The 26,735-nt window shown below is 34.7% G+C and overlaps 2 protein-coding genes across 4 annotated transcripts in view; one reads left to right on the forward strand and one right to left on the reverse strand.

Annotated features, from left to right (window-relative positions):
* Positions 1-4,556, reverse strand: part of LRRIQ1 (leucine rich repeats and IQ motif containing 1) — a 175,616-nt gene extending 171,060 nt beyond the window's left edge. For all 3 annotated transcript variants that reach the window (XM_045553288.1, XM_045553289.1, XM_045553291.1), the window contains exons 1-2: positions 4,512-4,556; positions 1,037-1,190 (exon numbers count right to left, since the gene is read on the reverse strand). In XM_045553288.1, the coding sequence (XP_045409244.1) occupies positions 1,037-1,189 (153 nt within the window). In that variant the 5' untranslated portion in view covers position 1,190; positions 4,512-4,556. The remainder of the gene's footprint in view (positions 1-1,036; positions 1,191-4,511) is intronic.
* A 98-nt stretch (positions 4,557-4,654) lies between these two features.
* TSPAN19 (tetraspanin 19) lies at positions 4,655-26,735 on the forward strand. Its single transcript, XM_045553292.1, has 9 exons — positions 4,655-4,715; positions 10,916-11,008; positions 11,099-11,171; positions 12,874-12,998; positions 17,288-17,362; positions 20,169-20,279; positions 22,248-22,391; positions 25,139-25,222; positions 26,530-26,735. The coding sequence occupies exons 2-9, from the start codon at positions 10,943-10,945 to the stop codon at positions 26,596-26,598; spliced, it is 747 nt and encodes a 248-aa protein (XP_045409248.1). The 5' UTR covers positions 4,655-4,715; positions 10,916-10,942; the 3' UTR covers positions 26,599-26,735.

The following is a 26,735-nucleotide window of genomic DNA, read 5'->3' on the forward strand; positions in this document are numbered from 1 at the left end:
CTGAATGATACAAATAATTGTGAGATACCTTAATTAAATCAGAAGAGCTCTAAAGTTTTATTCTTTTCCCTTTATGTATAAAGGTATAATAAAATATAATGAAACTCATTCTGTGGGATTTCATAGTCAAATAAAGAATTTAAGATTTTTATGTCTTATTTAAATTAGCTCTGAACAAAAAGACATAATGATATAAAAATATTAATTTTTCTAAAAGTAATAAGTTTAGTGCAATCCTAAGTAAAAACAAAGTGAAATTAATTTTTTGAAACCTTAAAAAACGAGTTATTTTGGAGAAAGTTTAGTTGAGAAGATTTTGAAATGGTAAAACAATGGAAGAAATTTGACCCATTCAATATTTAAAATTATAAAACTACAATTAAGAAAAAATTAACAAAATAATGGAAAAGAATAACTAGGCTTGGATAGATCATATGTTCAAGATCTAAATCTATGCACAAGACATATGACAAATCAATTGAGAAGAGGTGGATTATTTAACAAGGGATACTGGGAATGTTAGCTAATATGTGCAGTGAATTTTCAAATTAGATCTACATTTCATAACATTCCTGAAAATAAATTCCAATTGGATTAAGGATTTTGGTGTAAAAGAAAATCTCATATATAAACCCTGTAAGAATGTAAACATTGGAAAAAATACATGAATGACAGGATAGCTTTTCTGATTCCAAAAAGTCACTATTTCTATAGATCTAAAGATTTCATATAAATTTTTCTTTTTGTGTAATATAATTATGTTAAAATGCTCATGATTAGTAAACACAAAAAACACATTACAAATATATAATAATCCTAATTTTACAAAAATGCACATATATATGGGATTATAGGTGACTTCTATCTTCAATATACTTTTCATATTTAAATATCTATCAACATACATTGTTTAACTGTAATCCTAAGGTAAGGTAAAATAAATGAGATAATTATACAAAACATATTGAGAAAGGTAATATTTCTCCTCAAAAGCCTACTCCTGTTAAAAAGTTCAAAAGTGCAACACAACACTTACAGCATCGCTGTCATCACCATCGCTGTCATCACTCTGTGTTTCTGATTTTGAATCACTGTCAACATCATTTTTTTCCAAGGAAGAAATGCTAATTTTATCCAATTCAGCTTCTATTTCAGCTTTGAGTTTTGCATCATCATCCTCTTCCATCATTCTTCATAATAAAACACAAAACCATTAAAAAAGATGAAGAGGCTAATATATCACTAAAATTATGGGTTCTTTAATTTACCGTACCAATCCAACATGCTGTATGGAAACATGTTTTAATTTGACAAACTTTTATCACATATTATATATTGTACCACATATTAAAGAACATTGTTTTATCTCTTTATTCATTCATTCTTTTTAAAATTTTGACTACAAAGTGAATAACTCTAATAATATTCTTTTATTTACTTAAGGGGAAGTTACTGGTAATGTAACAGACTGGCTAATTTTCCAGAATCAAGAAACTTCAAGTCTATCACTTCTTGGCCTTTTGGCTAAGATCAAGTGTAAAGAAACTTCAAGGAAAAACTCATCCTCCTGGGCATAATTAATGGCAAAATACATTTGAACAGTTTGAGTATTCAGAGATTAAAATAATCATAAGAGAAAAACTGAAGTCTGTTATGGGGGAAATATATGGTTACTTTGTACTTATTAACTCAGAGTTCTGTTAATTCTACCACAGATAACATGTTTTTGCCAAAATAACATCTTGTCATGAGAGATAATATATATCATGTAATCCTAACATTTATTTTGTTTAAATCTTTAGTACATGTAATACATATGGGTCAATCAGTATATCATTATCATCATCATCACCACCATCATTAGGTACCATGCATTCGGTAGGCAAGCCAGGCACTAGAAGACATTGGTGTAATTGATAATCTTCAGAATAATTTAATAGGTTAAAGGTCATTATAGTCACTGTATATATGAGAAAACCAAGCTTTGAAAAGGTTTCATAACTGAACAAAGTCATTATGCTAATAAGTAATAATAGCAAGATCATAACTCAGAGATCCTGAATCCAATATCAATGCTCTTCCTATTACCAAATGGTATCCAAACTCAGTCAAGCTCTTATAGATTACCAGAAATCTTTCTATACATCCCCTAGTCTGATAGTTTTCAAATTGCAGGTTACTACCCATTAATGGACCAAGAAATTAATTTAATGGCTCTCGATCAGCAAGTTTCAATGATAGGACAGAATAAGAAAAGTTAGGAAAGCCTAGAAAAGAAAATATAACTGCACGATATATGGTAAAGATCAGAATTATATAATAAAATTTTGTTGCAGTTGTATATACACATGTATGAATGTGTACATGAGTTGCAATGTAATTAGTGTTTTTGTTATTGTTTTGTCTTGGTTTTTTTTTTTTTTACTGTGGGTCTTAGACAAAAAGTTTGAAAAAGTATTAGTCAGCTATTATTTTATTTTCCATGACACTATTCTAAACTTCCATTCTTTCCTGAAGGCCCTGGCCTTTCCAACTTGGTATTCTTTTTCTTTTCGTTCTTCTTCTTTCTTCCCCTTCCCATTTTCTTTTTTTAATTCCTTACTCATTCATCTCAAAATCAACTTTTTGAGAGCCTACCAGGTACATTCACAGCTGTGCTAGGTGCTACAAAGACATTGATTAAATGAGACATATCACACGTTCTCACAGTTTATATAGTCAACAAAGAAAATGAAACACCCTCATTTTCCTATTTCTTCTCATGAAATCCCTTCTTACCCATCTTACTTGGAGAACAGTCCCTCTTCCTAGTAAGTTGTAATCTTCTACCTATGCTCTGAATCTGACAACTTCTCATCTACTGAACTGTGATAATCTACAATTATCTAAAAATTTAACTAAAAGCATCCTAAGTATCCACTAAGAGAACAGTAACATACATTATCATATATACCATACAAGTCCTTTAAAATATGGGTACATTTACTGTACTCTTGTGGAAAGGTACCTAAGAAAGACTAATTGAAAAAAGCCAATGGCAAAAAATATGCAGAGTAATATCTCTTTAAGGTAACTATATACACACACACACACTACACACTGTTTTTAGATATAGAAACTTTTTTTTAGAAGAAATTGGGGAACTTTAAATTTTCATTTCATACCTTTATGTTGAATTATTTTTTAACCATGAATATGTACTACTTTTATAATGTTGAAAGATCATTTAAAAATAAGTGGATTTTGATAGATTGCTGCTGGGTATAAAAATAAAAAGAGAATGAAAAATAATTGGTTTTACCCACCACCTCTCCTTTCTAAACAGAAAAGAAAGAAAAAACAAAATAGAAACAGTGCAAAATGTTATCTTGAAATTGAAGTCAAAGTGCAGTTCAAAAGTTTTGTTAGGAGGAAAGTTAGATTTTTTTTAATGTGCCTACAAAGCAGAATTGCACAGGTACACAAAATTTTATGTAGAAAGAGAAGCAGGAGAGTAGGGTTAAGAAAAGAGTCATTCTTTTATATGCCCCTCTCTGCCCACCGACTGACTCTTTAGATCAGACCCGTCCAATTATATATTTGAGCACATATGCAAGTTTAAATTTTCTCGTATCAACTGTTTAAGAAGAGAAACAGGTGAAATTAATTATGTATTTTATTTAACCCAAATACATCCAAAATATTATTTCAACATATAATATAAAAATTATTAATATCAATGTAAGAAAGTTCAGACTAGCTGCATTTCAAGCCCTCAACAGCCTTCACCTAGTGGTTACCCACATAGGATAGCGCAGCCCTAGATGGATCCTACCATAAACGAACTACAGTAAACCACTTCAAGTTGATAATGTATCACCTGGAGTTGGATACAGCTGTGAAAGTGGAAAAGCTTAAGGAACTACACCCTTCAACCCCTTGTACAGAAAAGGAAGAAAAATCTACTTTATAAGGTAAAAAATAAAATCTACTTCATAAGGTAACTATAAATTATATATGAAAAAAAGGAAAGGAAAAGGAATAAAAGGAAGGAGAAAAGGAAGAGGGAAGAGAAAAGAAAGAAGGAAAGGAAGGAAGGAAGGAAGGAAGGGAGGGAGGGAGGAAGGGAGGAAGGGAGGAAGGGAGGAAGGAAGGAAGGAAGGAAGGAAGGAAGGAAGGAAGGAAGGAAGGAAGGAAGGAAGGAAAAGAACTGTCGCTTGGTATATATTGGTGGCGGGGGAGTAACCATGGAAGCCTCCCTAGATGGTCAGGATGTATCTTCAAGTTTTTAGTGAACTACCAAAATCTCCAGAATTGAAGGGAGCCTCCAGGTTCCCAGACTTGCGCAGCCACCCCCTCGGCCAGCGGTTTCTCGCTTTCCTGGAAGCGCAGCCCTAGCAGAGAGGACCCCAGCTCTGTCCGCGCTCCCGCAGCCCTGCCTTGACCCCCCCCACCCCCAGCTCTGTCCGCGCCCCGCAGCCCTGCCTTGACCCCCAGACCCCCAGCCGCAGCACAAACCCCGGCCCGCTCACCTTCCGGCAGCGAAGTTCCCGGCCTGGGTTGGAAGACAGCGCCCACAGCCGCTAAACAGAGCGTTACCATGGCAACAGCCAATCCCAAGGGAGAGAGACCGTTTTCCCCCTACAGGAGCCTCGGAAGGACAAACAGTTTCGCTTCTAAATCGGAACGAACGCTGAATTTCGGGGGCCAGGGAAGGAGGTTAAAATTTGTTCCAGGTAGATTTTAATACTTCAATAATTTGGAAATATTTTGGAAACTATTTAATGAAGAAATGACATTTTGTTATAATTACTCAAGTAGAAATAACCTGACTTTTAAAGTGTGAGCTATCTATGCTGATACATCTAGTGAAGTGAGTTGCGTATGTGTACGTTGTTCGTTCCGCAAAACTTTAATCCTGAATAGTAATTTGTGAGACCTGGACGTAAGGAGGATAAGCCAATAATTTGTTTGCCTTTCATGAGAAGTTTCTTTAAAAGAAGAAAAAAAATGAACCAATCAATTATTAATCAATACTCCTCGAGACGCTCTAATTCTTCTAGAGTGCGGGGTGAGACATTTGAAAAATTATTTCCTAGAATTATTTTACTGTTAAAATATTGATAGACACCCACGATTTCCATATAAAATCTGAAGTTCTAAGTATATGTCATACTACTTAATTCTGATTTAAAAATTCATCAAAGTTTCTTTTGTGGAGCAAAGATATAATGTACAAAATGTGAAATTTTATTTTGGTTAATAACATTTTTGACTTTACTTTCTTCAAAGTTTGCAAAGAAAACATTAAATTCTAAGAGGAAATGGTTAAGCATAATTGTAAAAGGTATCTGCCATAGAATAAGCTAAAAGCAAACATTTCCTTGAGCCTCTGAAAGAAAATAGACTATATTTCCTGGTAACGATAAACTTGAATCGCATCAACATAAGAACTAATAATACAGAGGGAGAAATTAGACTTTTGATATTAATAACACACATGCTAGTGCCTCCTTCAAGCAAGATGATAATTTTTAAAAATAAACTGGATTGAGTTTCACACCTAATTAAATTTAGGGTATTTTCATTATCAAAGTCTATGCTCAGGGGGCAGAAGTGGGGGAGGAGAATAAAACAAAGCCCAAATGTCTATGCTCAAATGCCACTTTTTGTTTTTTTAGTTGGCTTTATTGCTGATTTATAGACTATTCAAACTCTTTATTTAAAATGCTTAGACTACCATATTATGTTGAAGTGAACATGTAAAAATCTTAAGATTAATTTTATTCATGATTATCAAACTAGACTTCTAAAAATGATCAAATCCTTTAGTAATCAATTTTTAAAAAATAATTTGAAATAACTAATTATAGTAATCAGCTAATTTTTCAAATAATATCTAAATTGCTTTTCTTCTTGAAGTTTACCTTGTCAAACAAACTGACAGCAAAAAAGAAAAAAAAATTTGAAAGAACTTCTAAAGATAAATTTATCCATGGTGATAGATCTCTTAAATTCGCATGTTGATTTTTACTTTAGAAGAAAACTGACAACTCTATAAATTAGTCATACTTTAACTAGAATATTACTAATCAAAAAGAAACAAAATGCAGCAATTATCTAAACAAAACAGGTATAGATTGTACCTAAATTTAACTTGAAATTATTGTGTATCAACTGTGTGGAGTTTAGTGGAAATTCTTTTAATTGCAATCTTCCTAGAAATTATAGCCTCAAATTGAGTATGTTGGTTTGCCATGACCCTTTAACTTGAGTGCTTTTTTCTTTTGTATAAGTAACTTTATTTATATTTTGAAAATCACTCCCAAGCCTGATTGATTTATAGCCTATTGGTCTAACACTATATATTTCCTTCAGAGGACATGTAATATTTATTGAGAGAAGGAAAGAATGAGAGAGAATTGTTCTTTGTTATCTGGCAGGAATAGTATTTCTTTGAAAATGCTAATTGAATGGTGGAACCATTTTAGTTTAATAGCATTTTTCAACAGCTGCTTTATTCCTCATATGACAGTGATATAATCTAAATATTCCAAAATATCATTCTAGCACTCAAAAGAGCTGCACAGCAGATTTTTGTTCATTTGTTTCATTTTCTTGGGGCAAGGTGATTATCAATTAATGGTACTTGAATATGTGGCTTATAGTGCCACATACTGGATTCTTAGACCTCTGCCTCTCTTGTCCCACTCAGAGTATCTCAAACCTTCAGATTCCCTTTCTAACCCTCTTTGTGCTCCCTCCCTGCAGTTGATGTGACAACCTACTTCACAGGAAAATAAGAGTTCATCGCTTTGCCACAGTCCCCATTCTGTTTCCCTTCCTCACACGCATCTCCATTATTATTTGTATATAAAGATGTGATAAAACAAAATTCATAGCTAACATCTAGTCAGGCACTAAGGAAAGTAATTTACAAACATAATCTCATTTAATTTTCACAATATTCCTTTGAGAGGTGTATTATTATAATCAACATTTACAGATGATGACACTGGAACTTGAAAACGTTATCAAAAGAATCGTTTATGTCTCTGCATTTGAATTTCAGCTCTGCCATTTATTAACTGGGTGACCTCAAGAAATGTGTTTTACCTTCCTGAGTCTCTTTCCTCATTGGCAATACTGGGGATAACAGCATAATAATGACTAATTTGCAATATTTGGATGATCAGGGAAATCAACATAAATGACACATTGTAGGATATGGGATAATGTTAAATAAGAGCTTACTTTATTTAAGCTCTATAAACTTTAAGTTCAAGTTTCATCTTTGACTCTTTCTATTAATACCATCTCCATGCTGGCAAATCTACTTCCTACTGTCTCTCTCGAATCCTGGTACCGTTCTTCATCCCCGTGGTTATCTTGCTGTTTAGATCACATTCATCTCCTGTGAACTAGTGCATTAGCTTTATAAATTATTTCTCTGTCTTAGGTTTTCTTTTCTAATTTGGCTTCCACATTGATGCCAGAATTATGGCTCCCCATTATCTTCAGAAAAAAAAAATTCTCTAGCAAATTATACATGATCCATCACAGTCTTTACTTAGTCTACTTCTCCAGCCTTATCTTTCATTTCTTGCCACTCTGACCCATGCCTCCTTACACCTAACTGTAGAGCTTGTAAACACAGTGTGCCATTTATCTTGAATACTTCCTACCTCCAATCTATTTTTGTCTGACTAGGACCTTTGTAATCATCCTTCAAGGGTCATCTCAAAATCATCTTTTCTATGAAACTTCCTTGTTCCCTTTATTCCCTGCCCTAACCCCAACACATAATTAAGAGTTTGCCACAGGTTTTAATATTTGACTTCTTGACATTCTGCAACTTCTTCATGACTGTGGTCGCATCTCATGGTGCTGAGAAAGAACATAAAAATAACAACTAGCAATTAGAGTTTATTTAACTAATGAAAAATAACATGTATGAATAGGTGAATTATGAACTTGTGCTATTAAAAAAAATCTCTGCTGTTGAACCATTAAATAAATAGTCAGGAACTGAACAAAAGAAATATCACACCAGGATATTATTGAAGTTATTATAAAAACAAATTCTTTGTTTATACCAAAAGAAAATATAGATCTTTCATACTACAAATATTTAAATAAGAACCTCACTAACTTATTGTGTATCTTTGTTTCAGCACATCTTTATTTTCATTGCATGATTTCCAGTAAGTGGGGACTGTAGCTAAAAAGACCAGTACACCACCGTCTCTTCTTACCATTCTGTGTAAACATGGCCATAGGCTTCTTTGGCTCGTTGCTTGGACACCCAGTTTGTTGTATTCTAACTCTTTGCCCTTGAACTGCTGTTTCGTAATTACCATAAACATCCTCCTTACCAGGTTGGCTGGCTTTGACAGTACTGCTTCCTCATCCTTTTTGACCTCCATATCATGTAACACCATTCTAGAAATTTTTTCCTCTATTGGTTTCCATGAGATCATGCTTTGATTATATTCTCACTTTGTACAAGTTTGCTCTAAAAAATACAAATTCTTTTTTGGTGTGTTTTTCAAAATTTTTAATTATTATGGGTACATAATAGTTGTATATCTTTTCAAATTCTTAATTATATTCTTTACCATCAAACATCTGCCATTTCTATCTATAGACAATCCCTCTTCCCCTTCATTCACTCCCATGACACTGGTTCTCTATGGATGCCTTCTGAGTCTGCATAGCCTATGCTACCCATGTATCTGCGCTCCATTTCCAGTTATGAAACATAACCACATAGATATCTTCTACCACTTCAAACTCAATTATTAAATATTAAATTTATGAATTTATCTTTTAAATGATATATTTCCCAATTTTAAATTTCTAGTGATTACTATTCTTTTATTTTCCTACCCTACAGGAATCCTTCTGATCACCTTTGATTCTTTATTTTCCATAGTAAAGCACATTAAAATTTTCTCTGAGTCCTTTTTTTCTTTTACTAGTTATTTTTTAATTGCCCTTTCCTAATTGCTGAGCTTTTTGTTTGGCCCTCCCCACTCGTAAATCACTTCTTTCTTTCATCCTGAGTACATGGTAGCCTCCAACTACAGCTGAGTGTTGCCATGGGATGAAGTCTGTGCCAATGGAATATGAAGAGAAGTGTACAGCTTCCATTTCACTTGCTTAAAAGATGCCTGCCTGTGTTTTTCTTTTTTCCCTTTCTTCTATCTACAAAAGATGGCACCTGGAGCATATTTGGGAGCCCCTTATTGAACAGGCCAGAGCTGGCCCCAAGTTTCTAAGATGATTTCCTAGAAAGGAACCAATCACCCACTTGGACTAAGAGAGAAATAAACTTACAGAAATATAGTTTATTTCTATATTTGGGTGCTTTGATGAAGCATTTCAGCTTAACCCTACGTAACACTCTAATTATTATTGCATCAACAGTCAAGTCTAGACCTTTAACATTTCTCTGCAGAGTTACTGCAGAGTTTTCTTGTTCATTAGTCACCATTCTCTTTCTCATTTGCAGACAAACAAGAGGCCAGGACTTTGGGCCTAAGTTCTTGGTCAGGATGTAGGAAAGGATCACAGCTTTTCCACATGCTGCAGTAAATAAAATTGAAACCAAAAATATAGATCTGCAGCATCTTTGGGAGAAACTGAAATAAAAATCAGGCAGCCTTTCCAACTCAGTGTTCCATCAAAACTTGCTGGGCATTGGAGGAATCAAGGAATAAGATGATAGGACAGAAAGTGGAGCAACCAAATGACAGCAGAAGAGTTTAAACAAGAGATAGAAGACAAACCTGGAGACACTCCTCAAGCTGAGAAGAAGAACCTTGGGCGCTTTCAGGGGGAATATGGCTTAAAGTCAAAGTAGAGGGGGTAGTGAAAATACTCTAAGATAGACATCTCTTATTTCTCCATTTTCTAAAGCATCCTTTAGTTCAACAAATAGATTTGTTTCTTCCTAATTAGAAACAAATAGCTTCAAAATAGTCTTATTAAATATGCTTTCATCATGTCAATTTTGCACTACATATATTAAAACTTTGTAAACTACAATACTTTTTAAAAGTATGGTGCTAGCTAGAATTGAAACAATTAAATTAGAAAAGAAAAAACCGAGAAACATTGAAGAAAATTTGAAAACTTCATATTTAATAAACAAAGCACCAAAAGCCAATGGGGTAAGTGTTGATTTTTCCATAAAAGTTTTAGGAAAATTGGCTATATGGAAAATAATTTTTAATGGAAACAACCTTAAGTTAATTTATTTCCTTATACTTTATGTCAAACTAAATTATAGACTAATTAAATAATTTAATTCATCCATCTATCCACTTATTCATTCAATAAATATTTATTGAATACTTACTATGTGCTAAACTCGAGGGTTATAATGGGATACAAGACTACTTTCTCCACTTAAATATCTCTGACTCTATGTGGGGAAGAAGACAGGTAAATGAGAAAATGAGAGGCTACAAATTGTGGTAAGAGAAAGGTCTCCAAGCCAAGACCCCAATGAGAAGCTGATGTTATTCTGGGAAAGAGAATGGGCAGGAAGAGGTGAAGGAAAACTTTCTGGCAAGGTGAACAAGCGTATTGAAACTGAAAACAAAATATCTTGTATTCTGAAAAGTGCAAGAAGTAAACTTACTGAAGTGAGGCTGTTGTTGACATGTTATACAAATGTCTTCTCAGTCTCGACTGCCTAGCCAACATGTTACAGATAACATTTTTATTATTTTAAATGCAGATACTGCTTAGCAAAAAATGCAGATACAGGTACAGTTTCAAGATATCTTCATCATGTCCTTACGCTTGGGGAATGGAGGATGTTATACTGACAACTGATTTGAGAAGAAAAATATGAAAATAAAGGACATGAGGAGGCAGAATTATTTAAAGTTGTATAGAATGTTTAAAGTTGTGGTTATCTTTTCAGAATCATCAATATCCAGGGAGAAAAAGAATGTTAAGGAAAAACAAAACATTAATTTTTGAATACTTTCTTAATCTCATTAATGGAGCTTTCTTGGTAAGAATCTTCATAATTATTTAGTAAAGAAAATGTGATGCATTTTTATAGGCAATTAATAAAAAATAAGCATTGACTGTCTTTTTTTAGGTTCTTGGACTTTTATTCATTGGATTTGGTGTGTGGCTTTTATTAGATAGAAACAATTTTTTAACAGCTTTGGGTATGTATCTATTTTTCTTTTTCTCTCAATTAAATAAGGCATTTCATTTTAAACAATTGCATACATGATTTATTCAGCAGGTGGCAGTATTTATCTGAATTTAAAGTTTATTAAGTGTCATCCAGCATTCCCTCTAAAGGTCTCTTTCAATTGGAGAGATTTATTAAAGGGAGAAAATTACAGCTATACAGGAAAAATAACTTCTAGCGTTCTATACCATTGTAGGATGACGGTAGTTAATGATGATATATTATTAATATATAGTTTCAAATAACTGGAAGGAAGATTTTGAATGTTCCCAACACAAAGAAATGATATATGTTTGAGATGATGGCTATACTAATTACCCTGATCTGATCCCTATACATTATATTTATTGAAACATCACTATGTACCCCATAAATATGTACAATTTTTATCTGTCAATTAAAAAAATAAAATAAATGCAAATATAACCATGTAACTCCTCTATTGAAAGCTTTTCTCTGCTTACCCATGGCTATTATTTACCTATTAGGCAAATATTTATTAAGCAATCTTCTACATGTCAGGCACTGTCCCATTAGCTGAGGATACAGGGGTGAAAGACAAAAAAAAAAACAAAGTCCCTGTCCTTATGGAGCTTAATTCCAGTGAGGAAGACTGAAGAGCAAAGTGCCCATAATTTCCATTCTTTCCTTTCTCCTGCAAACCTTTCCATTCTCATTTGTCTCAAATTGTAAGTTCCAACCAAGCAGTTTCCTACACCTGCTACCATTGTAAGTCTCAGAAATGCTTTCACAATTCCAACCTGGTTATTTCCAATTATTGCTTAAAGCCTAAGATCATGTATTCCCTTTTCCAAGAATCTTGTCCAAACCCTCTGATCCCCTGCCCTTACTGTATTAGGTCCCCCTGTTCCAGTAGTGTGCTGGTAAATGTTTAATAACCAGTTGTGAGGTGGAGAGTCTGGATTTATGACATTTGCCCATTTCCATCGTTTAAATACTTCCACAATGGCCAATTTTAAGGTGCCAATGTGAATTCAATTAGCTTGCAGATTTCCTGAAAATTTGACAGTTGTTTTTTATAATCCAGTACAAGCTACTGCCTTCACTGCTGTCCCATAAAACTCTGGCATGTTTAACTCATTTATCCATCCTTGTTTTTTTAAACAAATGTCTGTTGAGCATTTACTGTTCTATGGTCTGTGCCACAGCACTAAGCATTCAACAGTTAGCCTGTTTATTATATAAATATATATAATCTCTAGCACTGAGAGCTCACAGTCTAGATGGAGAAAGAATAAAATATAGTTTGAAAAGGGCTACATTAACAATAAATTCAGAGTGTATGCAAGGGACACCTGACTCACACATGTTAGCTACTAAACGTATTTTGATGAATGAATAAATGAATGAATGAATACGTGAATATTTGAATGTACCTTAGACATAGGAGAGGAAAAAAATTTCTTCTATTACAGAAGACAATTAAGACAAGGTTAAAGAAATCTTCTGAGATTGAAAAACTTCTCTACCATGTCAGAAAAGATAGAAAGGTTGTTGCTAAGAATAAGAGGTTCTAGGATCAGATTTAAAAAAAGAGAGAGATCCTAGTGGTTTGGCAACAACTACTTAGAGAAACCTTGGGTTGCTGCAATTATTAAATAAAAAATAAATAAAATACCACTTCATAATGTATCATTTTGTGGTTTCCACAGATGAAAAGAGTCACAATATAGTATATATTTCTCAAATTTTGATTGGAACAGGATCTGCAATTGTTCTTCTTTGTCTATTGGGTTATTTGGGAATTCACAACAAAATCAGATGGCTGTTAATTCTGGTACGTATTTCACTTCAATAGTCTGAATTTGTATCTTAGATTTTATGTGTCCTAGTTACACAGATTAACAATATTTATGTTATCCTGGTATTGCAGTAGAGTATGTCCTTGGGGATATCCCAAATGAAGCATTCCCTACCAAGAAACTTTTCCAGGTAGGATTGACACATTTAGATGTTTAATTTTCAACACAGAGTCAATGGGAATCCATCTCTTAGGGTGAACTACAATTAACCAAACTTAAGAATCTGAAGACTGAAATCAGAATGCAGTATATTAAAGTGAATGAGCTTACCAAGGAAAGGGAAACAGGTTCTATAGTCAGCACATTTGTTACAGCCTTACTGGATTCATTGCCCACTGCTCAAGAGGAAGCCAATATACTGAGACAGCAGGAGTTACAGCAGAGAAAGAGTTTAATATTTCGGGTGCCATACAAGGAGGTGAGAAGAAGTTCTCAAATCCATCTCCCCGAGAATTTGAGAGAAAGGGTTTTAAACATGGTTTGGCAGGCAGAGGGCTAGGCTATTGGCTCTGCTGATTGGCTGGGTATGGGGCAGAACCATAGAAATGTAAAATTGTCTTGCTCTGAGTCAGTTCCTTTTGGGGGGTTGCAAGACCAGTTGAGTTAGTTCCTTAGTGTGGGCCACTGCTCTGGGTGGGTCAGCCATTCCACTGGAATGCAGCATTCCACCTGGAAAATATCTCAAAAACTTGCCTTAGTTCACAAGGGTTGTTATCTGTGGAAGCAATGAAGAAAGCTAAGAATCTTTATGACCATCAGCTGTATGACTCCTAAGTAGTAAGCAATTATAGGAAACCAAGCTAGGGAACAATGGCTGGTGACACACACACACACACACACACACACACACACATGTATTTTCCCCCAACCACAGTTCCCACCTTGTGGCCCTTTATTAGTTTTATTAATTTATAATTTTATTATAAATTAAATTATAAATTAAACTTTAATTTTATAATTTCATTAATTTCTAATTTAATTAATTTTATAAAGGACAGAAGGGCAGTTTCAATCCCCCCTACCCTGGGGTTCATTCCACCTCATTCCTGAGGTGTGGGCTAATGAGATGGAAAAGGGCAGAGAACTGATCTGGCTTCTTCCTGCTGACAAGAGGCATAGTTGGAGTTAAGAGGAATGGGATAGGAGGAATGAAACCATTTTGTAGTTGCCTTTAAGTATTCATGGGTGCATGGTTGCAGACCTAAGGTTTGCATGACAAGAACATTAGTACTTTCATCTAGAGCCTTAGCCCAGTACTTAAGTGAACAATGGACTATAAGATAGTTAAGGAGCCTTAGGATAAAAAGTGACAGTCCTAGCTTCAAGAGTGCCTGCAGAACTGATTTAAAGTCCTTCGGGAATCCAAGTGAATAACCCTGAAAACCAATCAGGCATGGGGTCATTAGTAGACCTGCTGTAGCCACACAGCTTGTTATGAAACTTTTTCTATTTAGGTTTCCATTTTTCCTGAGATACTTATTTAGATACAGCAGGTAATGTTTAACACCGCATAGACGCCCTGTTGTTTAGCCAATACGAAATCTAGACTACCCGATTATCTAGGACTACCTGGGCTAGAGAGTTGAAGGATCTTTGTTGAGCCCTAAAACTCTTCGCAGTTTCTTCTGTGATCAGTTCTAGATTTGCAGATTTTTTAATCATGTTTTGTTGGCACATATTCTATAGTTAGCGACTAGAATTCCCAGCAAGCTTTGCTGCCAAATGTCCTGTGTCCTTCCTGGCAACTCTCTCTTAAGTGTATGGGGAAGAGAGTGGACATTCTTAGTTAATCTTTCCTAGTTCAAGAGAAAGAAAGAATTGACTGCATTAATGCAGATTCTCTACAGATGTAAATTTGCCCCCAACCTCACATACAAAAGACAGCATTCCAGTGTTAACTTCTGTGGCAGTGCAGCCCAGACTATGTCAAAGAAATACATTTGGAAGTAAAATATTTCTAATTTCTTTCAGTTCGCACTTTAAAATCAAAAAGTTTTACCTATTAAAAGCCAAGCTGTTATCTTTGGACTAAGGAGTGGAAGAAAAAACCAAATTGGAACAAATTTAAATACATCATCCTATGTATTTTTGGTCAGTCTCTTAGTCCTGTGAACAGATCAGTTTAGTTAAACAGCTGTGTCTCATTTCAGGAGCTGGCATTGCAGATGAGTTTTCAAACAGAAGAAAAACGAGTTAATATTCGGAACAGTTCATAAATTAGTTTTGTTAGGGTCTAGAAGGCATTCAGCTGCAGTATCTAGATATTAAACTCAAAGCATCTTCAGTTAAAGGGGAAGCAGGCAGTCGCAATCTGACAGATTTTTTTTACCTGGAGTTTGTACGGCCCAAGGTATCCTTGCAGGGTCTCAGGAAAAGACAGTGGCAATTTCATTGAGTCTAAGTCAGAAAAAATGAAAAAAAAAAAAAAATGGAAACATCATGTGGAAATTTGTAGTCAGGAAAGAATTCGGGATTCAGTACAAACTGTAGGCAAATAACAAAAACTGAAAAACAGTAGACAAGGCTAGAATCTAATAACAGGTGGACTATAGTTTCTTTTTTCTGAACCATATCTTTTTTTGTCTCCAGTTTCCCATTTTTTAAAAGACAAATCATAGCAGAATCAATTTACGTGCAAAAATAAACTTCAGTCTCACTATACTTGGCCTGATTATTTGCATAAAGTGGAGTAAGAATAATTATTGTGCCATATAAGGCATTTCTTTTTTTATTTATTTAATTTTATTTCAGCATATTACGGGGGTACAAATGTTTAGGTTACGTATATTGCCTTTGCCCCACTCGAGTCAGAGCTTCAAGCATGTCCATTAGGCTTTTCTGTTTTAAAAATAATTGGCTTTACTGGAAGTTTTTCATAAGGAATCTCAGGTTAGACTTGAAAACCCCTTGGGTAAAGCTAAGGATTTATCTGTGCCTTTAGATACCGATATGAATTGAGTAAATTCCTCTCTTCTCAAGGTCCAAAGTGACTTGGGTTTCCTGGACCTATCAGAAAGTGACATTCTTTACTTACCTCAGATCAGGAAAGCTTCCCTTTCCCTTTCCCTCACTGAATATGTTAGGTTTCAGGGTCTGAAATGTCGGTTCTTGGTACACTCATGGCTAAAGAATGACCAGAAGCGCCAAAGTAAGGCAAGCGTGAGATGAAATTTATTGAGGGATTATAGATAGGGTAAGATAGAATTATAAAGCAAGAGCAAGGTGTAGGTTTACAGAGCAAGATACATAGGCTACAGATGACAACCAGACCCCTTGTCGTAGCAGGAAAAAAGAGAGTTTGGTTATGGTCTGGGTCTTGTTTTATGGTGTCCAGATAGGTACCTCCCAGGGGTTCAAATGTCACCATGGAACCACTTTGATTGGACAGTTGGGAGTTGCATGACCTGAGTTTTACTACATGTGTGGGTTGTTCTAGGTCACTTTCTGGACTCTGTTGTACCTATGCTGCTTGGCCTATGGGCTAGAGAGACCCCTGCATTCTTTTGCAGTTAGCGTGCTAAGTTCTAAATGGCAGATTTGTAGGGTGTTCCCTCCTATCCCAGATATGGCAGTTGCACAGGAAAGGATTAAGTGGGGGCAGGACCAAGACCATGGAGCTGGGGCCCACCCTTGTCCTTCCCAAGTTGGGCAATTGCACCAAGGCAAGACACCCACGATCATCCCTAAGAGACCCAGAATCCCTCACTACCTAACAAATGCTCTAGTGGTTTGCCATTCCATGCATTCTGGATTATAATCCTTATTTCTAATTCCTGAGTAACTCAACATATTTAGAGGTAATTTTCTCTAGTGTGTTTTTTAGGTTGACAGCTGCTATGGTGGAGAAGATTGAAGTGGCCATAGATTTTTAAAAATTAAATAGTTGGATAAATGTGAAAATCATTTTATTTGGTTTCGGATAGAAGTATTTTTAGCTTTCAAAGAAATAATCCAAATATACATACAGAATTAAGTTTTAGATCTGAATAAAGATGGTATCATCAACTCCATTGGACTAAGGTTCCCATAAAATACTATCACTTCTATCTTATTCTTATCCAAATGTTCATTGAGTTTTTTTCTTTGACTTTCTATTTCAATAATTTCACTCATTTATGAAGGCAGGAAGCTTCAGCAAATCTATATGTATTTTAAGGCTGAATATTTCATATCATGTGCATTTTCCCAATATTTTAGCATATGAAATATATATTAGAAACATAATAATCATCTCTATCTTTTGTTTTGTTTTGTTTTGTTTTAGTATGCAATACTGATAACATGGGCCTTTGGTGTTCAGGTTATATTTTCAGCAATCATCTTCACAAAGAAAGAGGAGGTACGGAAAGTAAATCCTTATCAATACATCCTTTTATTTGAAATCTAAAGGAAATTGGATACCTTAGATTGCTGAAACCTTTGAGCCTATATTAAAAGCCAAAGGTAAATGTTTTTGGGGGGAAAAGTATTTAATGGAAGTACTAGAATATAGGAAGGGGCTAGGGGTCATATTGAAAGCGTGGGATAGGGGAACTTGTTTTTGACTTTGTTTCCATATGCTCAAGAAAATAGTTGTAAATAACAAAAAACGTAGGGGAAGAGGAAGTGGTACTGAGTTTTAGGACTTTAAATTCCGATACCCTTTTCTCCTCCCCCTCCTACCAACTCTGGCTACCACTGCTGATTTAATCACTGTCCTGTATTATATTTGTTAAAGAAATCCATTTGGACTTTTACTAATTTGAAATTTAGCAATTTCATTTAAATAAGACATACTGAATAATTCATATATTTTTCATAGGTAGAGTGATGACTGACATAATTAAATTAATTATAGCAAGATTTGTGTTTATCAAATTTAGCATATAATAAATTGCTTGAAAAAACTTTTTTGGCAATAAAACTTACATATTACAGCCTACAGTTACTTTCAATTCTTTAAGAAATTTCAGTGTTTCTGTTTAGTCAAGGTTTGTCTTTGTATTATGGCGGATTGTCCTGTAGTGAACAGAGCATGAACTTGAAGGCATATAGCTGAGTGTGCTTACAGATCAACAACGTGCTTATCAGCCCTGAGCCTATGTTCTCATCTGTAAAATACGGTTAATACTTGGCCTACCTTACACAGTTATCATTAACCGATAATTCCAGTTTCTGTCATAAAGTAGTTATTCAAGAGTTTTCTTCCCTTCTCTTAATTAATCTTGAAGGAGACCCTGATGAATTCCTATGGTGCCTAGACTCTATGTCTACACTCCTATGTAATGCCCAAAGCCCCCAGAAATCTTTTCTGAATAGCCCCATTGCCCTCTAACTTCATCTGCTCTATTGTGCTTGGCATCTTCACTGGATATCTCAGCATCCAGAGTCTACTGTCAATGGCCTGGCATTTAGAGCTAAAATTTCTTCTCTCCACACCCAAAATGTATATGTGTGTGTGTATGTGTGTGTGTGTGTGTGTGTCTGTGTCTTTGTCTATGTGTGTGTGTGTGTGGGGGGGGGGGGTTGGAGGTATGTCAGCCACAGCACGTAGATCTTGGAAAGCTGTTTTGGTGGCAAAGCACTGGATCCCAACCCATGAGCCTCAACCTAGTGATGGAACCTGAATATAACACATAAAAACTTTTAACAATATAGTTTATCAACATCACCCAAATTTACATAAATATTATTCACATAATCGTCTCCACATATGTTGAGAATAAGAACTATTGATTAATAGCTTACCATGTGCCAGAGACTGTTATAAGCACTCTACAGGGATTATATTATTAATCCTCACAACAACCCTTTGAGATGCACTGTTAGTCCTACCTTATAGAAGAAGAAACTAAGGCTTTCAGATGAGAAATATTAGCTAAAATATTTCATGGCCAAATGACATAGCCTGAACTCAAATACTTATTTGCTGACCCCAGAGCTAACAGCTTTGTTTATATCAATTTGTCTTTTGCATCAGACTGGATTAAGCTCTTGTAAGCCTCTAAATCTTTTATGCCAAGACCCAGGTAAAACTGTATTTTTATGGACAGTCATGCGGAAGTGTGATTAGAGGACAAAAGGGTATGATCTAATGGTGATAAACCGGGGGAAATTTATCAAGGCCTGTTTGTTCAGATTCTTCTTGGCTTCTGAGTACAGAGAGAGATCCCTCTGGAATGAGGATCTTATGGACTACTTTCAGGGAAGATAGATCAGAAAACTTTTTTATGACCTATTATACTTCAGGGGAAAAAGATGAGAGAAGGTCAAAGAGTGACCTTCATGCTTCTGCAGCTTTTTTCAATTTCCTTCAGCTTAAAATTCTCAGTATGCAAAGGTGTTGTATTTTGGGGGTATCATGTTCTAAGTCCTGACAGTATTATAAAAGGATAATATTTTAAAATGTAGAAATCATAACACTTGTAAAAAATGCAATAGACACATGTCAGTGATTTTATGTAACGCCTTGATTAGTAAGGGAACCAGTAAGATATAAAAACTGATTCAATAGAGAATCTAAAGAGAATACACTTATATAGGCCATCACTTACTAGATGCAAAACAGGCTGGCTTAGAGAGGGGAGGAATTAAATGTACCCTCACCAGAAAAAATTTATTTGCACTTCTCTGTCTAAGAATCATTTGAATAATTATGGTTTTCTACAACTTACAAAGCTGTAAAATAAATTCAGTCATAACCCATGAAAGGTAGCATTAATAAAATTTGTATTTTATCTGGAAATAAAATAGGCCATGAAAGGTACAGAGGCCCATAGATTCAAATCGAAATGTGCTAGAAAAAGCCTAGGTTCCATTCAAAAGACACTCAGTAATCTTTTTTGGTCCATTTATCAAAGTCTTTCACAGTTTTCCTGAGGGTTTGAGAAGAAATTTCCCTTAGATATTCAGGAGAATAGAACATTACTTCCTCCCTAATCATGAAATGAGCCTAAGATACTCTTCCTATAGATCACAAAGTGAAAAACCAAATGCTTTGACACTCACTGAGATTATTAAAAAGTGTAACAAAAAAGAAAGAAAATACTTATAAATAAGCAGAAAACAGCAAAGTGAGGTTGAATATTCTCTTGGTGTTGGTACTCCTGAGGAACCATCAGGATATGTTTCTATGAAATTTTCACTTTTAATACAATTTTCAACAGGTTCGTCAACTATGGCGTGATAAAATTGATTTAGTCATTTCTGAGTATGGATCTAAAGATAAGCCTGAAGAAATACCCAAGTGGACTATTCTGAATGCTTTACAGAAAACAGTAAGATGAAATTCACTGAAAATTACATGTCAAAGGTGACTACTACAAGATAGGGGAGAGAAGAGAGGCAGGGGATTGGGGAAGAGGATTTAGAGTTTGCTGTATTTCTTCCAAACAAACTGGGTGGAATGGCATTGTCCCCCGCTTACAAATCTTGAGTTTTCTTTCATCTCCTTTTGTAACTATTATCTTTTTTTCTGGGTTAATTGATGTGCATTTTAAGGCGGTTGCATCTGGAAAAGTGTTGGTGGTCTCTGCAAAGTGGGATAGTCTGTCCTGCTGCACCCACTGGGCGATAAGTCTAAGCAGTAGTCCCTGCTGGCAACAGAGTAGCATAGTGTCACCATTTGAACCTGCATACCAGCACTGTCATGCAGTAGGTTTGAGACCCTGGGACAAGTAACCCTCTAAACTTCCATATTAGTAAAACTCCTACCTCTGGTTGTCAAGAATAAATGAAGTAAAAAATAGAATATATAGCTCAGATTTCACAGTTCAGATTTTTCTAGACAGGTGCACTGGAAGGGTAAGAGAACTGCCATTGTCAGCCAAATGGTTTACAGGAACAGATCAGCACCTGGAACATAGTAAGTGCTCAATAAAGAAAATAGCAGACATTTACATTGTGCCAGAGGTTTTTGTAAGTGCTTTGCATATATTAATGCATTTAATCCTCCTAACCCAATAAGGTAGGAGCTATTATCATTTTGTAGATGAAGGATGAGAAATCTAGTAACTTAACCAGGATTACACAGCTAATAAGTGGCAGAGCCAAGATTCAAACCCACACAATCTGGCACCAGATTTTGTACTCTTTACTGCTATACTAGATGCCTCACATAAAAAATAGTTATTATTTTTAGTACATGTGATAACGGAAATGAGATCTTACATTTTAAGAAAATTGAAATGTAATTACAAATACTTTTACTCATCCTGTTTTTCTCTGATGTATGTGATCTGTATGTGTATTGCATTTTCAGACTGCATTACAACTTGCAGCAGAGGATTGAACTTTCCTATGGTCATAAAGTGATAAACAGGAAAATATGTGTATGGCCTCGCTATTATTCATGAAATCCAGTTTACACTTCCTTGTCGTGAATATAATTGAGATAATATGTACAGGTTTTGTTGGCCGAACTAATTTTCAGTACCCTAACTCTGAAGCACTATTTTAGTCATTTAGCATTTCCTAGATTGCACTAAGATTGTTAGTGCATATTGTAACAAAAGCAGTATTGATGTTATCATTTTCCATAACAGGTTTAGAAAACAATTCAATACTCATGACAGCTTTTATTTCCTAGATGACAAATATGTAAGCTGGTTCTTTCACATCCTCCCCACTCAACTTGATAGGATTCCTGAATCAGCACTGAAAATGAGACATTTCTTAGAAGTTTGATCATTTCTATGACTAGTGTTGTTATCCTTTTTTTTGGTTCTTTGTGGCAGTTTTTCACACAATACCAACTTGAAAGTTAACATCTCACATTAACTGTAGGAGAGGAGAAATAGACTTGAATCTTTTTTTAGGTATGCTAACCACATATGACAGCATATTTTGAGTAAATGTAAAGAGAACTGCTATAGTTAGGAGCAAGATATGGCTCAGGTGGTTCTCTGTTTTATATTCTAGCCCTAAACATTATTTATATTTAGGCATATCAAATATATCTTCTCTAGTCCTGGACTCCCATAAGATAAAATTCAGATATAATAATTTTATGCAATCATAATTCTCTATTATAAGCAGAGGTCTTTAGCTCTAGTTGATAATAATAGCAGCAACAAAGTAATGAATTAAACAAATATACAAAAATACATTTATTTATTTAATCATTACATTTCAGTGGGAGAAAATTAATTATCTTCATCACAAAAAACACTTCAATATGTAGTCTCATATAATTAACTGCATTTTCAATGTTTTGTAGTAAAATTCATAGAATCTTTTTCTCCTAGTTACAGTGCTGTGGCCAACACAATTACACAGATTGGATGAAGAATAAGAATAGAGAAAATTCAGAATTGGTGCCATGTTCTTGCACGAAATCTATGTTAAAAAAATGGTTTTGTGATGAGCCACTGAATGCAACTTACCTAGAGGTAAAGATAAGTCAAGGCTTCTCCAAGTGTTTATAATAGTTTGTTTGTTTCTTTTACAGGTCAATTTAGAATTCTGAGTAAATTTTTATATAAAAGTAAAGTTATTCATGATGACTACATTCTTAAGCCAATTCCATAAATTGAACACATAATTGTGTAAATGTACTATTATTTCAGGTATATAATAAATAAATAAATTATCTGGGATATGTGATTTAAGTGCTCTTGGAACTTGGTATACCATTATCCTTACTCCCCAACCTTCCTTGAAAACCCCGGCAGAAAGAGGAGGCACTTTTGTCAAAGCCCTGGTAGCTGCAATTCCAGAAGTAAAAGGGCATGAGTGTTGACAAAAACAGAAGGGATGGGACCCCTGAGATGACAAAAGTGGTGCTGAGGTATGTGTGGCAGAAGCAAAAGTAAAAGCTAATATGGAGCCACTGCTATTTACAGGTATGAGATATTGATAAACTAGGGATTTCTATCCCAAGAATTTCTACTACTTTGTATAGTTTATACACTGAAGTTATTCTAATTTTAAGATATATCATTTCAATTACATAATTAATTGACAGATTAAATAGAGGATTACATTTCGAAAAAATATGGGAAATAATATTAGGTTATTAAATATGGAATGTCTGATTTCCTTAAGTGCTAAGTTTGACAGTGGATATCTCTGACATTTCACTTTGACACTTCTTGTTTATTTTTGTTTATTGTGAAAGGACATCCTCATTCTTTCAAACACACAGTTTGGCTTGTGATTGTCTTTCAAAATTTTTTTAGAGCAATTTTTGTGAAACCATGGATAAGTCAAAAATTCTTTTTATTTTTGAATATGAGTTCCCTCATGGAAGAAATGCAGCACAGACAGCTCAAAATATCAATGAAGTGTTTGGCAAGTATGTGGCTAATGAATACGCATATTTGGTGGTTTGAGAAGTTCCATTCTGGTGATTTTTATCTTGAAAATGAGCTATGTGGGTGACCTGAGACCAAGATGGATAATGACAAGCTGAGAGCTGTAGAGGAATCGAATCCATCTCAACCTATGTGTGAATTAGCAGCAAGCTTTGACATTACTATTCTAACAATATTGGACCATTTGAAATAAATTGGCAAGGTAAAGAAAGCTGGATAGATGGGTTCCACATGAATTAAACAAGCATCAGAAGAAAATCATCTCAAAGCTTGCCTTTCTTTGCTGTCATGACATAAAGGCAAACCATTTCTACACTGCATTGTTACATGTGATGAAAAATGAATTCTTTTTGACAATTGCAAGTGTTTGGCACAATGGTTGGATAAAGATGAAGTGCCAAAACATGGTCCAAAACAGAGTATTTATTTAAAAAAGCTAATGGTGTCTGTTTGATGGTCCACTACTGCTATTATCCACTACAGCTTCATGAAACCTGGTCAGTCGATTACAGAAGATGTCTACTGCAACCAGTTGGATGAAATGTTGAGGATGCGAGCAGCTGAACTTGGCTAGTAGAGACAGGCCAATCCTCTTGAAAGACCACATGTTGTAAAAAACAATGCTGCTCAAACTACAGAATCTGCACTTGGAAACTCTCTGTCATCCACCATATTTACGGACCTGGCATCAACTGACTACCACTTCTTCCAGGCTTTGGACCACTTCTTGCAAGGAAAAACATTCACTTCTCAACAAGCCATGGAACACGCCTTTCACGATTTCATTGTCACTTGCTCTCCAGGCTTCTTTTGCTGCTGGCATGAGCAAGCTACTGTTACAATGCCAAAACTGTTGATAGTTTAGGCACATACTTTGATTAATTGTACCACTTCTTACTGGAGATGTAATAAAGTAAAATTTTGATTATAAATTAGACATTTCATATATAATGACCTAATAATTTTAAGTGGTGGTAAATACGGTAGTATCCCCTTATCTTCAGTTTTGATTTTTGAGGTTTCAGTTATCAGTGGTCAACTGTGGTCCAAAAATATTAAATCAAAAATTACAGAAATAAACAACTCATAAGTTTTAAATTACACGCCATTCTGAGTGGTGTGATGGAAATCTTGCACCATCCTGCTCTGTCCCTCCCAGGATGTGAATGGTTCCTTTGTCCAGTGTGTTCGTGTGTAGATGCTACCTAACCGTTAGTCACTTATTAGGGATCTCAGTCATCAGATTGATTGTCAAGTTATTGTGGTGTTTGTGTTCAAGTAAGTCTTATTTTACTTAATAATGGCCCAAAGTGCAAGAATAGTGATGCCAGCATATTGTTATAATTGTTCTATGTTTGTTATCCATTTTGTTAATCTCCTACTGTGCCTAATTTATAAGTTAAACTTTTTTATAGATATGTATGTATAGGAAAAAACAGAGTATATATAGAGTACAGTATTATCCAGGGTTTCAAGCATCTATTGGGGATCTCAGAATGTATTCTCAGTGGATAAGGTGGACTACTGACTGTGTCATGATGAATTACAATAGTCTGTAGGAAAGCAAATCCCTTTCCAAAACTTAATGCATTTCTGATTTTAACTACATGACAACATCTTAGCAACTTTGAAATTAGCAACTGAGGTGTCCTGCTATCATATGACGTTTTCTGGTCCACAAGTCGAGTCTCCAGTTAGACCCTAACTTGCTATTTAGACTTTGGTGAATTATCAATCTCTACGTGCCTTTCCTTTGTAATAGAATTATATGTCTAAGGCCATTTTCATCTCCAAGTCAATCTAAGTAAACTTCTTTTCCTTAGGGTTGCGAAAGTAAAATCAGCACATGGTATAATGCAAATGCTTTAACTTTAATTGGAATTAACTTTGGACTTTTGGCTTTCGAGGTAAGCTTTTGTTCATATGTTTAAAGATAAAAGATATTAAGTATAATCTATGCAGAATAGATTGAAGACCTAATCAGATAAGTTAATACAGTAAGAGCCAGGACCTTGAGATTGATCATACCCAGGAGGGGTGAAGGCAATCCCTTAATTAGCCAGGTGGGTGGAGCCTGTTAAGAAGTAGTCATCCTAGACATAGTGATTTCATTGCTTTGAGATATCTGTCTGTCTGTCTATCTTTCTCATATTTCTTCCTATATCTAAAGTATATATTATATATATTTATGATATATATATTTTCCCCCTATCTTGGCAATAAGAGTACCATGTAGATCAGTCTGCAAGTTAACAACTTCTGAAATCTAAGCAGATGTTTTACATTAGTAAGATCCATTATTATTCACTCATATACTCATTCATTTATTTACTCATTTACTCATTCAATGAATTTGGAGGGAGGAGAGCACCTACTGTGTGTCGGGTACTGTACCAGAGTTGGAGAGACAAGAAGAAGCAACAACCTGCATGGTATCTATGGCAGAATTAGGATTCAGAAGCAGGTCGCCGTTCTCCAGTCTCAGTTAAAGACTGGTAAGAACAAGTGCAGACTATGGATTCAAAGAAACTGTGAGAGTGGGTAGATTATCATAGTGGAGACTATAGCATTTGAACAAACACATAATGCGTCATTTTCCAGAATAGGATGCTGATCCTGCATTTGATTATATACTGATCCACAAAGCCACTGACCTACGGTGTCATCTCTTCAGCTGGTAACAGTTTTAGTCTCAGAATGGTAGTAAACTAAGACATTCTTATAAGCATTAGTGTCATTGTTTTAAAATGTTTATTCTCTATTGCATTCATGCTGGAGTATTTAAGACAAGACTGGAGGAGGGGATAGTATCTGTGCTCCATTTTATCGTCTACCCTTTGTACACCACCTTTTATCATCCTTTACCAAAAGAGGCATTTTTATAGGTTTAATGACATAGTTAGAAAGATGAACAAAAAACAGATCAGCAGTTCATCAAAGCATCTAGCCCAATGATAGCTCATGTAATTAAAATATAAGAAATTTTCTTTTTCTATTCTATACATGAATTTAGTGACAGCTGGGTTACTCCAGAAGATTCATTCTGCAGACTTCTTATTCACAATTATATGTGCCTTACTCTGAAATTTTCTTACCCTGTTTTATCCTTTTTCCCCTTACAATATGCATTTTGGTGATTATATAGTAAGTGTTAACTTTATAAATTACTCTTATTGATTAAGTTGTGATCTCCTATTGTTTTCTTTTCTTCCAGGTTTTGCAAATCTCATTAACTGTTTGTTTCATCAGACACATAAAGAATAGAATACATGCTAAAATATGATCTTTGGATTTTAATTTGTCCAGAAGAAACCACTTAATTCTCAAAATAATCACATTATATTCATGTTTTGAATTACATTAAACTTTAGGACCTATTTAAGTCATTTATTATGTATAATAAAGAATTATTGAAAATTA

The sequence above is a fragment of the Lemur catta genome, chromosome 6 (assembly GCF_020740605.2).
Source record: "Lemur catta isolate mLemCat1 chromosome 6, mLemCat1.pri, whole genome shotgun sequence".
Taxonomy (NCBI): Eukaryota; Metazoa; Chordata; class Mammalia; order Primates; family Lemuridae; genus Lemur; species Lemur catta.